Source organism: Heliangelus exortis, chromosome 1 (genome assembly GCF_036169615.1).
Source record: "Heliangelus exortis chromosome 1, bHelExo1.hap1, whole genome shotgun sequence".
Lineage (NCBI taxonomy): Eukaryota > Metazoa > Chordata > Aves > Apodiformes > Trochilidae > Heliangelus > Heliangelus exortis.
In genome coordinates, this window is record NC_092422.1 from 153,720,917 (window position 1) to 153,738,063 (window position 17,147).

The 17,147-nt window shown below is 38.7% G+C and overlaps 1 protein-coding gene across 10 annotated transcripts in view; it reads left to right on the forward strand.

Moving 5' to 3' along the window:
• The window catches only part of SOX5 (SRY-box transcription factor 5), a 296,148-nt gene that overhangs the window by 182,824 nt on the left and 96,177 nt on the right, over window positions 1-17,147 (forward strand). For 8 of the 10 annotated variants that reach the window (XM_071733083.1, XM_071733090.1, XM_071733084.1 and 5 more), the window contains one exon: window positions 9,888-10,008. In XM_071733083.1, the coding sequence (XP_071589184.1) occupies window positions 9,888-10,008 (121 nt within the window). Of the gene's footprint in view, window positions 1-9,884; window positions 10,009-17,147 lie in introns of all 10 variants that reach the window. The other 2 variants (XM_071733091.1, XM_071733086.1) reach the window with 1 other exon arrangement.

The following is a 17,147-nucleotide window of genomic DNA, read 5'->3' on the forward strand; positions in this document are numbered from 1 at the left end:
GACTTGCTGTAGCAATTAGTGCTCTGAAACTGATGTCTCCTGAGACGAGACATATACTGAAAGATGTAACTGATTTAATAATAATAAAACTGAGAAAAATATGGAGCATTCAAAGGGTTTAATCAGCAGACTTAAGTCATAAGATTTTCTGAGCAGACCCAGTTCTGCCGAAGTCCACCGCGTCCAAACTGTGAAGAATTGCCAGAATTTCTTTCCCTGTACTGTATTAGATTTTTAACATTCATTATTTATACATTCATTAATAATGTCCCTCAAACTTTCAGTTTAAAGAAAGCAAGAAAAAGTACAGATTTCCACTGTGGAATTTGTTTTCCTGAATCCTTTATGACTGTTTTTTCTCTTTTCTTCCTAAATAGTGTGATTTTAAGTGAATGACTTTGATAAGACTTTCATGTTTGTTTATACCATTGCACTATTCAGCAGCTGAATGGGTTTTCAATTTCTGCCCACTACATACTATTAAATAACCCCTGTTTCTTGCCCACCACCTACACATTAAAATTGTTGTGTTTGTTTTAATTAATGATATTCCACTCGTCAAAGAGATACTGAGTAAAAAACACATCCTGAAACCTTAAGGTTTTGTTTGAAAGAATACTCCTTCCTCTCTATATAGTCATACTACCTTAAATCATATTAAGGAAATTGGCACAAAAAAAACCCCAAATCAAACCAAGCAACAGTTATTGTAAGGCAGAATTCTGATTATCTCCTTGTCCTCTGTGTCAGCTCATTTGAGTAAGCAAGATTTCAGCGTTAAGGGTTATGAAAGTAGAAATGTTTCATAATAGTTGATGTGACTTAAATGCTTTATTGTAATTATGTGTAGAATTGCTTCAAGCAACGTGTCACGGGTAGCTCATAATAAGAGTCAAAATACAAGGCCAGATTGTGGCAATACTGCAGTGCAAGGGTGTTAGAGGGGGACTTGCTACTTCAGGAACACAGGAAAGCTTTAGGAAGCTATTGCTTCTCATTACATGTGCATGCATGGCATGGTGCAGATGAGAAGACCAGGATGAGAGATGGGCTTACCTTGCAAACCTTTATTTTTCACTGAAGTACCTTGGAATGCCCACTTCCTTTGTATTTCATCCTCTCTTCCCTTATGGTTCCTTCTTTCATCAACCAACATTTGAACAATGAGCTGGGTACTACTCTTGATTCACAGCTATTCTCCATCACTGCTCAGGGTTATTAATAAAAGAACAAGCCTTTTAAAGAAGACAGTCCACTATTAGTCGTTTGATCTATTTATTAATTTGGACTTTGCCATTGTGTTGAAAATAAGGTGGTGACACTTGCTTTCATCTATATATAGTCTTAAATATGGTAGTTTCCATATTGGAACTGTTCTGTCTTTTTCAGAGAGTAAAAAGTTCTCTTTAGGAAAATTATTACTGCAATATCTTTAGGATAAAACTATCTTTTAGGATAGTTTTCTTTAGGAAAACTGTTACTGCAACTATTACTGTATATCAAAATATACTTGTGTTTGAATATGTTACAGAAAATCAGCAATGGCTATAGGGGAAGGTGTAGCACTGGGCTTATCACAGATGCCTCTGAATAGTTTTATGTCAAAGAATATCAGTCAGCTTTGCTTAAGTATAATGGCATCAGCTTTGCTCTTGCCACCCATACCTTGATCATTTGTAAAAAAAATTCAATAAAGGAATCTTTAGTGAATAGGTCCACACCCCAAAAGATGCATCCACTTTTGTCTGCATAGGAGTAAAGACCACAGTTATAAATTTGCTTAACTAAGATGTATCCTCAACCTGAAAACCATCTTGGTTAGGTTTATAGCAAGCATTTTATAGTCCTGTTTCCATCCTTTGCATGAAAACTTTCACAATAATGCCTTGGTGTCAGGATGATTCCAAAGGCACTCAAAAGGGCTGAGAAAAAAGCAAGGTGGGGCATTACTCCTAGCCCACAGAATTTATCTGTCAAAAAAGAGTGCGACTTGCTGCCTGTGATGGTGAGTAATACTACAATGTATTTCCTTACCTGAATCTGTTTACTTCCAGTATTCACACAAGTTCTCAGGAAGTCAGTTTTAGATGAGTCCTCTTCATCTTCTCTTTCAGTCTCTAAATCCCATTCCTATTTGTTCTTACAGTGTACATATTAATTAATAATGTTAAAATTAGCAGACTTAGCCTCGCATATGTTTGAAAAACCCTCCGTGCTCTTACAGGAAAAGTCCTGCACATTCTATGCAGTCTTTTGACTGCAATACCTTCTACTCTCTTTCTAACAGCTGCAAATAGAAACAGCCCCCATTTAACACTGGGCTGACACAACTGACCTATTTGCTCTTCCCTGCTTCCTCTGCAACTGTAGTTAATACTGGACCTTCTCTCCAGAGCTCTTTTGACAGCACTCCATGATGCTGTTGCACAAAGACTTATGATTTAGCAAAAGGTGAGCATTTGGTGTATCAAGGAAGTGACTTAGAAAAGAAAGAGATCTGGCTCAGCACACACGCACAAACCCCATCCACTGTGAGTCCAGAGGAGAGCAAGGAGGCTGTGAAGGGACCAGGGGGAAAGTCTTATAAGGAAAGGCTGAGGGAACTGGGGTTGTTTCGCCTGGAAAAGAGGAGACTCAGGGGAGACCTCATAACTCTCTACTACTCCCTGAAGGGGGCTTGTTGTCAGGTAGGGGTCAGGCTCTTCTACCAGGGGACTGGTGACAGGATGAGAGGGCATGGCCTGAAGCTGTGCCAGGGGAGGTTTAGGTTGGGTATCAGAAAGCATCTTGTCATGGAGAGGGTCATCAAACATTGGAATGGACTGCCCAGGGAAATTGTGGAGTCGCCACCCCTGGATGTGGCACTTAGTGCCATGGCCTAGCTAATGTGGTGGTGTTAGGTCATAGGCCGGACTCAGAGGTCTTTTTATAATTCTGTGATTCTGTGAAATCAGAAGGTAAATGTATAAAGTGGCTTCTGGAAGGCTGATACGAACAATGACAACGGAAGTATATTTATTTTAGGCCTCTGATTCTTTATGATGTACAAAAAACCTCATAGCTTATTATAATTTGAGTAACTGACCCAATTTGTCTTAGATGAGCTAACTGTAGAAAACAGCACACATGTGCAGCGTGAGAAATTACCCTACATGCTGTCTTTTAAAACACATCAGGAAATTTCACACCTGTTTTCTTTTCACTGACAAATGTTTCACTGAATAGCTTACTGCTAGAATGCTCAGCACTGGTCCAGACCTCATTGGGAAAAGCATTAACCAAGCATCTGGGAACTGTGTGCTCCATCATATGCTTTGAGGTGGCATCAGTCATTAATTCCAGTTTGAAGGGAGTGACTTTGTTGATTAACTCTTGCTACATGATGGTTATATTAGGAGCAAGTCACTATTAGCCAGCAAAAACACAGATGAGAAACAATATACCATATAAATCAGAAGTTTTGACAGCTGCGGGTTTGTGGCAGGTTTCCCTTATAATCCTGGCTTATTCTTCTAGGAAGGGTAGTAGCATTTAAACAAGGTACCTAGGTGCTTGGAAGCTGTGGCATGAGAAGCGTAGTATTTGTGTGAAATTAAGGTGAAAAAAGACACCTTGATTAGAGAGGGCTCTTTTGAAAGGGTGCTTCAGTCTTCCAGTGTGTAGCTGTTACCTGAATTTCAGTAGCTTGCTCTCAAAGTCCTGGTTTTACCAGAGGACCCCCCACACTGGGTGATGTGTAGTCTGGAGTGGTTATTCCTGCATGAACTCAGGCTTTTGGCTTTAGACAGCTGAATATTGGAATGAATTCCAGTTTATCTTCCTTTTATTTCAGGGAGTCTCTTCCTTTTCAGTTAGGCTATTTGTTCAAATGCCTTTGTAGAACTTCTCTGTAGATAACTTACATGCCAAGTGTCACAAGCAAGAATACTTCTTGTTACACATCACCCCAAATGATCAAAAAGTCATCTCACTGCTTGTCCCTCCTCTGTATGTGTTTTCTATACCAAGCTAGATTTAAAAGAAGTGTTCTCATGTTGTTTATTTGAGTTACATAAACGATTAAGTAATTCTGCTTTTTCCTTTGGATGTATCCAAGGTATTTTCCTTAATGCAAAAGGTCTTTTGGCTTCTGTCCTTCAGAGTGCTGCTGGAGGTGTTTGTCTCTCACCAGCGCATTTTGTTCTGTAGTATGAAGAGGAGGAGGGAAGCCTTTGGAAGCAAGTTATCAACATGGAAACAGCTACTGTTTGTAGTTATTTGGCAGTTCAAGGCACTTCTATGCACTTTAGTTAAAAAGTCTAAGCATGTGCTCATTTAGTAATATTTACAAGCTTTATGATGAGTTGAATTAGAGGTGGATGCTGGTAGTGAGACCTGGATGCTTTTGCAGTCCTGAGCAAAGACAGAAAGAATATAGCCTGAAAAATCTTACTTTTTGAAAAAGTGAAAAATATTTAGGTAGTTCTCTGAGATGCATTCCAGGTTTCCTGAGAGTTTGGTTCAGGTTGCACACACCAGCTCTTAACCTGTTAAAGATTGTCTCCATAGTCCATAAAACTAATAGTTTTTCCACACTGTTACTCCAAATACAGCTCTGCTGTCCTAGTGGAGCTGTAGTGGGGTGGATGGGTGTGTGCTTCCCTAAGTAGCCTTCTTTACTCTTCTTAAAAGATTGCCACTATGAGAGCATGCTTTCCTGTGCTCAGTATCACCATTTGCAAACAATTGTGAACAGTGAGGTGCTACTATGGAGTGCACTGAGGTGTTTGGACAGGATGAATTTTGATAACTACTGCTATGAATTGCCTAAGTTTCTTATGTAACAAAGGGAAGAAAAATATTTAGGGTCCAAAATATCCACTGCAGGTAGAGATTAGGAAGGAAAAAACCTTCACAAAAGCCTTTGTCAGGATCTCCTGTACTGGTAGGTCTGGCAGAGGAGTGAGCTGCTCCTCAGTAGGAAAAGCAAAGCCTTAGGTCAGAGCAGTGGGTGGAATGGGTGGGCTGGCTGTCTCATCAGTGTCTTCCTCTCCATCTCTGCTTCTTGGCATCTACCTCCTGTTTGGAGCCTTTAACACTCACTAAGCACCCCATAAAAAGCCACCTGAAACTCAGTAGGAGAGCAGTCATTGCATTACCTGGATAGGCAAGGCTCCTTGCCGTATAGATTTACGACACACTTATGTCAGTTTAGGGAATCGATGTAGGAAAGATAATGAGGAGAACAACATTTTCTTTTCTTATTTTAAACATCACTGTAAGGGAAAATAGCAGATTGTAGTTATATGAGGACATATATTTTTATTTCCCTTAAGATAGACGTGGGGGGGGTGTGAGGGAGAGAGAAGGAGATGGCCAACACATATACTAATTAAAGAATTCTGTCCTTTAGCGTAGTGAGTGCCACGTGTTTCTGGAGGAAGGGGGACTGATGCAATTAAACATGTCATTTTGAAGGACAGATTTATGTTATTGAATGTTAAATGTATATTACATTCTTCCATATACAGCAGAAGAGATGCTTAACTTATAAACAAGTCACAAGCAAGAAGCTACTCATACGACAGTTTGAAGTTAAAAGAGTCATTCATGCACGTTAACTGTTCAAGGAATGTAAAATCTGAGCTTCTTTGAGGCAGCTGAGTAACTCCACTGAAAATAAAAATCAGCCACATTTCTACATGAAGAAGCCACGTAAAATAATTTCAGCAACTATGCTAATCCAGCTCTTGAAGGGCATCTTCTAAAGTGCTCAAGAGTGAAGTATTGCTTTGTCAGTTTGCAGGGAAAGGACTGTTGCTTTTAGAAGCATCCACCTCTTATTCACAATAAGAAATTTGTTACTCTGTCACCAGTCTCAACAAAATGGGTAGAATTGCCTCTGAAGAGGTGGGTGGAAGATCAGTATTCGCCCCTCAGTGGAAAGTGTTATATATATATGGATGCCGGGAAATATATTGAAATATTTACTTTGGAGAGAGGAAATCTTATATAAAAGTTTATGCTAATAAACTTGTAATGAGCAACTGCGGAAATGAAATTGGTGGAAAAGTATATGAAGACAAAATAAATAAAACTCGTAACAGCTGCTATGTTAGAAGCTTAGATTTGTTGAAAGTGTGGGTTTATGTTACTTGAGAAATATTATAAGCCTTCTAGATTAAACCAGAGTCATGCAAGAGGGAAAATCGTGAACTTTTTTAATTAAAGACTGTGCCAGGATGTATGGGCGTAATGGACCAAAATAAGGTCTGACACCCTGTCCTGATTCTGGCTTTTCCTAGGCCTTGAATGCCTAACTTTGCAACCTTCATGTTTCCTTCAACTATTTTGTCTTTGTAACTATTTATATAGTGACCCAGAGCGCACGTGGCATTTTACAGAAAGTAGAGTCACCCTCTAGTTGTCAAGTGTTTGGAATCTAAATTTATGTAAGTCACAGCAGGAGCTAGTAACAAACAGTGGGGGTAACTGTTAAAAACATACTGTTTAGTGCTTAGGTAGCTGTGGTAACCATAGTATGTTCCTAAAAGTAGGTAGGAGACTCAAATCTAGACAGAAATACTACAATTCTAATGAAACTGGGAATTCTGGGAGTCTAGCTATGGCTACACTGAATGCATCTCTTTGTGGGGTTGGATTTGTAATGGTCAAGTCATAAAGGGCATGCGCGGATTTGGGAAGATGCCGGCCCAGGCTTCAACAACTTGAGTCAGTTCCAAGTTTACTAAGAAATTTCTTTTGATAAGGTTAAGTCATTTAAGGCCAGATTTTTCAAAGGCACTACACCAAATAAACAGCGGGGCACTTCTCAAAATCTAAAATCTCTACAGGCAACTCTGGGTGTCTCAGTTTCTCACTTGGACAGTTGATATACTATCAGTTACTTGTGATGTGGTAATACTGGGGGTTTTTGTTGATAAGTTCTTAGGCCTGGTATCCTTTTTGGATATTCAGTGACAAATATGCAGGTTCCCTGATTTTGGTTTGGCGTCTAGATGAAACTTGGTGGCACTCCTAAAACACTTTACCATTGAAGATGACTTGCTGACTTTGTTATGACTTAGGGAACCTTTACTTTCTTGGCCTGTTTGCAGTCCTGTGTATCTGTTTCCTTACGAGGACTATTTCACATAAACTGAATATCAAGTGGTGTGGTTTTGCTTCCTTTAAAAAAAAAAAAAACTTTAAAAAAACCTCATTTTTAGTCCATTCTCTTCAGGTTAGACATCCTATATCAAGAAGTTGCTATTGAGACAACATTGGAAAATATGTAAACTTTATAACAAAAAACATTTGTGAGCTATGTGACATAATAATAGCTTCTGGAAAAACAAACAAACAAAAAATCTTCCTGTACAACTCAGAAGGAGGGTCTGTATTCTGTGCCACTTGAAACAGTTGTATCCTAGCAATTCTAGGTAATAATAAACATAACAAAAGTTAAGATGTAGTAGTTAAATGATCCATAAAAAGGAAGAGTCCATAATTTGCATTGTATTCTGTCAGGTAATTGTATTAAAATAAACTAATGTTTGGACTTTCATGTGTATAGGAGAAAAGCAAGTGTAGCTGTTGGAGTGGTGCTATATACATTCCATCCTGGAATGAAAATGACATTGTTTTGACTGCGTTATTTCTGTATCCATGCAAACCATCCTCATCACTCTATAGTTCTTACCTCCGTAATACAGCCAGGGTTGTGTAATTTGAAATATGTGGGTATAAGGCCCCTTGGAGAGATAAAGAGGAGCAGTGAATTGAAAAAAAATTAAAGGCAGCAGTCAGATTTAAGAAGAAAGGGCATTTTCCTGGTAAATGTTTTCCTAAATGGGAATTTTTCAGTGTGGTGTTTTGCTCGTGTATTTGGCAGTCACTTAGAATCAAGTGCAGACTTGTGCTACATTGTGGGCTTGGCAATGACAATTTGTGTGTGTGTGGTGCTTTAGTTATATTAGCCCTGGAGGCAGAGTTAACACTTGCAGTGGGACAAGAGTATTTGCAGTCATCAGAGAACTTTGCAGTCAGCTTCAATAACATCACTCCATTTTTTTCACTTTTTTTTTTAACATTTTTTTTGGCAGCAAAGCTCTTAGTAGAACCATCTGTCTTTCTATTAGTGTTTTTGAGTCCTGTTTTGAAGCTTCTTTGCTTGGCAAAGTCACTTTCATCCTTGGAAACCATTTAAAAAAAAAAGTTCTGTGGCTTTTTGCCGAAGAAGAGTACTATGCAAAAATTCCACACGGCTGTTCATTTTTGTTCTAAAAGAATACAGTTACTTTGTCTTTGTCTTAAAAAAAAAATCAACCCCCCCAAGCAAAACAAACAAAAAATAAACACATGAAGAAAAGGCAGACATTGGGCAGTTCTAGGGTGACTGGATAGGGACAGAGAAGAATTTCTTTTTTATGTGTCTTTTTTCTCAAGCAACCAAGTGAAAAGTATGTCTTTTAGTTAACTGAATCAGAATGGGAAGGAGAATACTGACATAACCAAAAATGGATCAAGTCAGTTCAGTGAGTAGGGCTCCATCTACTCTAGCTTAAGTCACAACCTTAATCTCCCAGTGCAAGAATTTTGGTCCACGGTGCTCCTCAACTCAATCCCTGCAGATGGTTTCAGACTATAAAGATGCAGTCAGCACACACACAGGTGTTGACAGGTCCTGGCATAAATGAAAAAGCTACTTTCCCAAAGTTCATGTCAGTCTTCTGCCTTGTAACAGTGTGTGGTGAACTGAGACACCTCCTGGATCTTCAGGAGATTAAATAATAAAAAAAATTAAGACAAGACACTGTAGTCTGAAACAGGTTCTCTTCTGCCAGTTCTGCTCTGAAGGCAATAATGAAGGGAGTTACACCTTACACCTCTGGCCAAAAAAGGGTGTCTATCAACACCTAATCCTTCCTTGTTTCTTAGAGCTGCAGACCTCAAACTAAATTTTACTCCTTGATAATCTTATCTGTAACTCAAATGCCTTAGCTTTACAGTGCCATTAAAAATCTAAATGACCTCTTAAAAAAATCACTCAAGTCTCCCTTTACTGATTGATCTGGTCAATACTTGGGTTTCTAATTAAAATCAGCCATTTAGCATTTTAATCATACTTTTTGTTTCTCATCTGTGTGAAGTACAAAACTGATGCCTATTTCTAGTCATTAAAAACTGACAGAACTAGGTAAATGCAACACTGTTAGACTTTGTGCCATGGCCAACTTCCAGTTTTGATGATTAATTTCTGCATGTCTTAAGTCTCCTGCAGTATCCACTTACAATATAATATTTTCCATTTCCTGACTTGCATGGCTGTGTAAAGTTGCTGTGCAATGTTGAGCAGCTAGCTCTTGAGATGTAGCTGTGTTTTATTTGTGAATAAAATGTCTCAGCCTTTCCTCTTATCATCTCAAAGACTCTTGTCCTTTCACATGTACAAATATGTGCGTGTATATGGGAAGAAAAATTGTATTAACTGCTGTATGGTACTGATACACGTATTTTTACTTCTGTGTGTGTGTGTATCTTTATGTTTGGGCTCAGTCAGGGTGAAAGCTGCTGTTTTGAGACAGAGCTGTTGTTACACAGTGCAATAAAAGGGAAGAAAAACTCACCCTACTGTCTAAGAGGAGTGAGGCGATATGGACTGTGGGGGAATAGTTAATTGGCGTATAGGTATGCATCACTGGAATATTTCTGTTTATTTTGGATTAGTGTAATTCATATGAAGTGCTTTGGTAATTAAGATGAGGCTGAATAGTTGATGCTACTGGAACACCCCATTACGGAGAAGCGTATTCAAACCTGACCTCTCGGATCATAAGTACAAGAAAGTGTGTAAGCATTTTCCCCAGAAAAATTCCACGTTTGATTTTCCCTCTCCTGTTCAGCAGGTCCAGGGTCAGCTGCCTCCATTAATGATTCCCGTATTCCCTCCAGACCAACGAACCCTAGCAGCAGCTGCACAGCAAGGATTCCTCCTTCCTCCTGGCTTCAGCTACAAAGCGGGATGCAGTAAGTCCTGTAGATTGTTTTTTAGCTGGAAGTGGGCACAGGGCACAATTTCATGCTAATCTGTATCAAAACATCACCTCTCTCACCAGATGGACAAAGCCATTAGCTTGCACAGATAAGTGCAAAATAGAGAACTAGTCAGTATTGCATGAGAAAAGATTGTCAGAGATGAAGTATGTGTTTCAACATAACAGCAAAACATTTCCCACGACAAGGAGATTGTGCACCTCCTTTCTGACAGATCTTTCTGACAAGTGAACATGCTCATGACCACACATACGTACATACATCTGAAGCAAAGCTATTTGAAACTTTCCAATAAATTTCAACACTGTTGTAAGAAAATATGTTTGGTTTGTTTTGGTTTTTTTTTTCTGAAGCAGCCTGCATACTATTTGTGAGCTGAGGGCCTATTCTAGTCTCTTTCTTCACACAGAACTCACATTAATCTCAATGGGGGTTCTGCACAGAGATCAAAGATAGCATATGCCTTTCTGTTTGATGGACTAACACAAACTATGACTATATTTACAAGACCGTAACACTAAAAAATATAGCATCTATATTTTTAACCTTTGAAAGATTTATATTGTCCTTAGTTCTCCCCAGATTTTTTTGTAAATTTAATTTCAGCCTTCTCTAGGATTTCATGTTCCTGACAACATGATGACAATAAATACAAATTAAAGAAAAATTGAGGAACTCCGTTTCTATTAATAGATTTATCTAAAGAGTGAATTTTGTAGGCTTATTTTAATGCATTTGTGCTTGTATAACTCTTTCCAAATAATTTTCTTACTATTATCTAGGACTTACTTGTTCTCCCAGTCTTAGTCTCTAGCATGGTGTTTAGCTTTATTATATCCATGTCAGTGTATGCATTTGTGTCATTGAGTAACTCGTTGTTTTGAGTTCCTCAGGACTTGCCTCAGCAGCACTTTCAGAAAGTTGCAACATAAAAAGATTATTTTAGTTAAACTGGCTTAGCCCACGATTTCAGTTTTCTTTCGGTTTCTGTAACATTGTAGATACAGTGCTTGAAAGCAAACTTGAGTCTCTTACGGCACTGATCTCTTTTCCTAATATTTTACAGACTGGGACTACTACTGAAAATTTCTTGTTCAAAACACTTCACATCCCTCAGCAGCTGCAGTACCAAGGCATAGGCTCATTCAGTTCTTCCAGTGATTTCACACTCATTCTCTCTCAAACGTAGTGATTCACATTACAAAATGTTTAACTGAAAGCCACACTGAATGTGAATGCTACCATAACTGTAGGCCTGGAAAAGGTCAGAAAAGTACCCTGTTAGAAATATCTGGCAGATTAAATTAGTTCCACGTTACTGAAGTCTTGTTTGGATAGAATGAGCTGAGATTGTTGTGGGTTTTTTCCTTCTTTTTATTGCGTGTACGTTAACTGTAAGACAGTCCTATAGCTCCTCACATCCATGAAGTACATATGACATGGCATGCTTGTGAAACCTTGAAAATGAAAACAAAAAAAGAGCAAAGTTGCTGCTGCTCCTGGCAGTAAGGCTTGGAATTAGCAGCATGCCAAGGTCTAGGACTGAGCAGAAGCCAGTGGAAAAAGACAGCTCTGTGTTTGGTGATTCCCTGGCATGTTTGACTGAATTTGACTGAGAAGCTGAGAAAAAGTGATAAGTAGTCCAAAGGATTTTTTCTTTTTCCTCACAGTTTGGTGTAAACAAAAAACCATATACGGATTTCGCTACACCTAGAAAGCTTGTAGCAATGTGAAACATAGCTGCCTTAGAACTGTAACATGTTCACATCAAGTAATGTTTTTGACACGCCATTAAAGCATATTTCTCCTGCTTTCCTGCTTACCCTTCTCTGTATCCCTCCTCTTGGCGAAGATGTGGTAAATTATAAACTGAAGAGCTTTCCATAAAATTTTCTAAACCACCTGAGTGATGCAGGAGACTAAATCTTAATTTGAAGAGTGACAGAGGTGCCAGGACCTAAGTCTCAGGAGTATTTACCAAATGCTTGTACTATAAACTTTAGTATGGTGACCTGTGCTATCTTGACCTGAGCTGGAGTACCAATATAGCACTGAGAGAATGTGCAGGAGATTTTTTTTGGTCAGCTTTTCAGCACACTAAAGGCTTAAGTTTCACTGAATTTGCATTTGAATTCAAGGCCTGCATATGAACTTCCGAAGATTCCACTGCCAGTGTCTTTGCCTGATTGCCATTGTATGCTTAACATTTGGTCTATGTACCTTATGAAAATGGAACCTCACTTCTACATCTTCACAGGCCTTCTGCCCTTTTTTTTTAGATTGACAAATTTTCAGAATTATTTTTTACAGCTGACTGACAGGAACTCTCTGGTGTTAATTCTGTCTTTTATTTACATTAACAACCTGTGCATAGGATCATTAAAAACCTCCATGAGACAACTCAGTTCCAGTCACAAATAGCCAAAGAACTATGAAAGTTTGCATATGCTGTTTCTCAATTGAAAGGAGATTAGAAAATCTGGGAGAGAGGGAAGAGGGAACTGTTATGACAACCAATATGTTTATAACTAGCTAGCGATGCTGAGTAACTTGGTTAGGTGTCTGGTTGAGGACAGCTTTATACTGGGCCATTTATACTGTTACTTGCCCTCCCCCTTTGAAAAGTCAGATGTCCAAAAGAGTATCTCTAATTCAGCAGTGTCCTCTAAGGCCCTGCAGATCTGTAATGAGTTGTGCTGTTGGTCACACCTGGTGGCTGGTCACACCTGCTTCTCTCTGCAGGTCAAAAGTAGCTCAAGAGATAACTGGCTCATGGCTCTGCCTCCAGTATCTGACATACTGGCCAAGCTTCTTGGTTAAGCACTCTTTAACTTGCTTCTGTTCAGGCTGGGTTAGCAAGGACTTCCTGTTAAAATAGCTTAAACTGAGCTGGCTCAGTTTAATGGAAACATGTTGGGAAGTGATTAAACAAGCAGCTCGGTTGCAGTGGTAACCTTTGGCAGGGGGCTGTGGTTGGAGATGGTGGCCTCTGCAGCCAGCACAGCTGCAGCTGGAAGAGAATATGGGATTAAGCCTTGAGGTCAGTAAAAGATGAAAAAAAAAAAAACAAAAACCAACCCAAAAAGAGAATACCTACTTATCCTGCTGTTTTTCTTTTATTAAGCTGAGATAATGAAGCCAAAGTAACTTACTCTCAATGCTTTCTGATTTACCTGTCCATATCAGAGCTCCAGAGGGTCAAATGTATGTCTCCCTGTGGTTTCACAGATTGTGTGTGCTGTCCTCAGACAGCACTTCCCAATGAATTAGTGACTTATCAAGAGAGAGGCTGTAGACTGATTTCTCTACATATGCTCCTTTTCTGAGGGCTTGGCTGAGGGCTACACAAAAGTAGTCATAACATCTCATAGCAGGGTCCATTTAGATTCATCTTATGGCAGATGCTTGAAGAAGAGTATAAGAAGAGGGCAGAAGTATGCTGATACTTTATCCCCTTATACTTCATCAGGTTGCAGTGGTTGACGAATCAGGGACCTTCTGACCCATGGGTGGCACCACTGTGTGAGAGTAATTCTGTCTGTCACTGAAAACAGATTTCTCTGCTGGGTTTCCTTCCTCACTGGAAACATTCTAGACAGCTAAAATGCTCAAAAGAATACAACAATACCAATCTCTAATATGTGCAGAATTAATTATTCACTTGTACTTCAAATATTTTACAAAATTGGGTAAATACAGGGATGAGAGGGGTAAATATTTTCTCCATGGTTACATGACAGGTCACAGTCTATGACTTCCAGTTCAGTGGAGTAAATTTCCTTTTCTTTCTTTTATTCCATAGCAGATCATGCTTGGGAGTGGCTTGGTTTTTCATTTTGTTTTGTTTTTTCAAACAGATGGTTTGCATTACATAAGGGACAATTTACACGAGTTGACACTTCCCCTTTTTTCTCTATGGCATATTGTGTGGTGGTAAAGTTGGCAGAGAAAAAGAGAGGAACTTCTATGAGGATTACATTTCAAATTGAGAAAAAGATTTATAATCTATGGTTCCAGTTGATTTTTAACCTCCATATCTAGATATAATTGCATGGTGTGTACATTTTTTTGATATTATGATTTACAACCAAAGTTGGGTTTTTTTATATGAGAAAAGTTAAGAGTATGCAATGGACTATAATGTCCATGCTTGGCAAGAAAAATGCTGGTTACCTACTTATTCACTACATACTTGGTTATCCATTAACCGTGTGTTATTTGGAATTTAGGTATTTTGATTTTTTATATTGTATACATAACATGTAATATTTATATAGATGCATAATGGAAATCTCTTTACAAAGAGATGATGTTTCAGAATGGGGTGTGAACTAAGTGACCTGTGGCATGAGGAGATGGTAGGAATTAATCCCTAAGTTAAAAGCCCCAACTGGTTTTAGCAGCAGGTGAGCTTCTTCCATATTGACTGATACTGAAGATAAACAGAGCCTGATTGCAGCACTTCCCAAAATGTGGCAAAGCTTCTCCCATGTTTATGCAGATTGGCTCAGGTCATTTAATCTTTTTCCTTTATTGTCAGCCAGCATTTCTTGACCCTGTCATTTGTTACTACTGCTACTACTTGTTCAGCTTTACTTGAAATACTTGCTAGATAATACACACGACTCCCAGCATTTTAGCAATGGTGAGTGAAATGTCAGCTCTGCTGAGGTCTGAGAAGCTGTTGCCGTTGACTTCACTGAAGTCAGATTTCGCACCAGATGATGCAGATCTGCTCGGGCCACTCTTGGAAATAATTAGAATTTATTTAGAGCTCATTAATATTAGCGAAGTGCTTTGAAGTTACAGAAACAGTGTAAGAAGTGTTAGAAGATAAGTTTTGTGTTGTGCCCTTTAAAAACTGCATAGTTCCACCTCAGAGGAGACTGCCCTTCAGTCATAGGTAGTGTGATGCTTTTATCAATGCCCATATGTATTAAGGCATGATTGTCTCTCCTGTACAAGAGATGATAAAGGGAATGAAATAAAGAGTTGGGAAAGCAAAAGAGGCTGCTTCTGGGGAGCTATTTACAGACAAGACAGAAGGAGTTAGGCTGAGAGCAGTGGTATATGGGTATCCTTCACTGTCTGTAAGGAGGAGAATGTAGTATGAGAGCTCTTCCCCATCCTTCCTCTGTGCTTCTGCATTTGCAGCATTGCATCACAATTACCTGACACAGCATGGGCCACACTTTGTAAAGATGGGCCTTCCCCAACTTTTGGTGTTAAGCAAGATTCATTTCAGAAACTGCACTACACTGCTTCTTTAAATATTTGTTGATTGTGATAAAAAGGAAGTAAAATGTTGCCTAGCCACTGATGGCGATGTGGTAAGTTGTACCAGTCCTCAGGGTTTTCAGTATGATTAAGGCTATTGAATTCCAGTTAGTTGCTTCTCTGAAGAATGGAGAACAACATACTTTGTTTTCTAAACCGAGGTATGCAACAAATTGAATTATATGGAGGTTTTTAGGATTTGTTTACTTTTCTCAGGAAAGAACAGTTACTAAGTCTGTATTACCAGAAGTGGGATTTCTCCCAATTTTTTTTCCAGGTTATTCGCAGATTCTCAGGAAAGAAGTAGGCAGTAGTGGGTAGCCTTTTATATAACTGATACCTATGTTATTTTTATGGAAATATGCCAGATTTTGGAAACAAGAATTGTTTTTCTTTGCCCATACCTCCTCTCCCCTGTGGATATTTTGTTGTAAGAAATCATATTGTGTTCCAAGTCAGATGTCATCAACATGAGGTTTTCTGAAAGTGCTTTAATCACTATTTCAACCATATCCAATTAGGGGGGAAAATCTGAATATACAATAGGTACATTGTATGTGTCTCACATATCAGCTTGTTGCTGCTGGAAGTGTTCTAAATAAAATAATGGACACAAAGTTATTGATGAAGTATCTAATTACCTTTTAAAATGGTAAAACGTTGTGAGATGAACAAGCCAAGCCTAATAAAATTAAAACACGATGGATTTACTCTTCATCTGTGTTCTGAACAATAATTCCAATGTCCGATAAAAATGAAAGTCTCAGTTAATTAGTTCCTCATACAGAACAATAAAATTAATGTTTGGGAGTTAAATACCACAAACTTCCGCAGGGAAGTTTGCTGATGTATCTCTGTTTTTCAGTCAGTCACATGTTTCATTGTTAACTGAAGTATCATGTGGACTGTCTTATAATTTTTCTTGTGCTCAGTGTCCATGTGTCTGGCTTCAAAAGAGACTGAGTGCTAATTTCTGACTTAACTGTGTCAGCTGGATCAGCTGACATGCAGGTCATTGACAATCACCAAATCACAAGAAAAAAGTAATACTGGCATTGCTATGCTTTTATCAGAATGACAAAAATAGGAACCATGTGTTGTGAGGACCACATACTGTAGCTTCTTTATAAAGATAGTAGTCATCTTTCAGGGTTACTGTTTATGCCTTCAAAAAGAATGAGCATATGACTAAACCCTCATGTTCCCCCCAGGATAAGAAAAGAGTAATAGCACTGATGACAGAAACAGAAAGAAGGAGGAAATTCTGGTAGCAACTTTGCCTTTTAGTATAAACGAGAATGTGTCACTTCTGTAATGCTGCAAATGCAATGGAAAGCATCAGGAATGCAAAAAATAACAATACAACTAAAGATTATTTCTAACTGAAAGAATCCCCTAGCCCCTGATCTTTATGTGGCTTCCCACAATAATGATAATTAAAACAAAACAGCCAAGGAAAATAATGGGGTCCTGTGAAAACAGGATCAGTTCAGTTGCTGGGCCATAAAAGATGTCTGGTGTTACAGCACTATTATTCACAGTTGATAAACCAAATAAAAGTATACAGCTTTTGAATTCGTGAGCATGTACAAACCTCTGTGTAAATATATTGGCTTTCCTTCGTATTCAGAGCTTTTGAATAACTGTCGTTTGTCCGACAGGTATGTTAAAAACCAAAAAAAAGGCACCCTGAAAATCACAGGATTATTCTGAGTGGAAGGGATCTCAGGAGGTCTGTAGTTGAACTTCTTGTTCCAAGCAGGGTCATCTAGGGAATGAGACTAGGTTACTCTGGGCTTTATTCAGTCAGGGCTTGAAAACCTCCAAGGATGGGG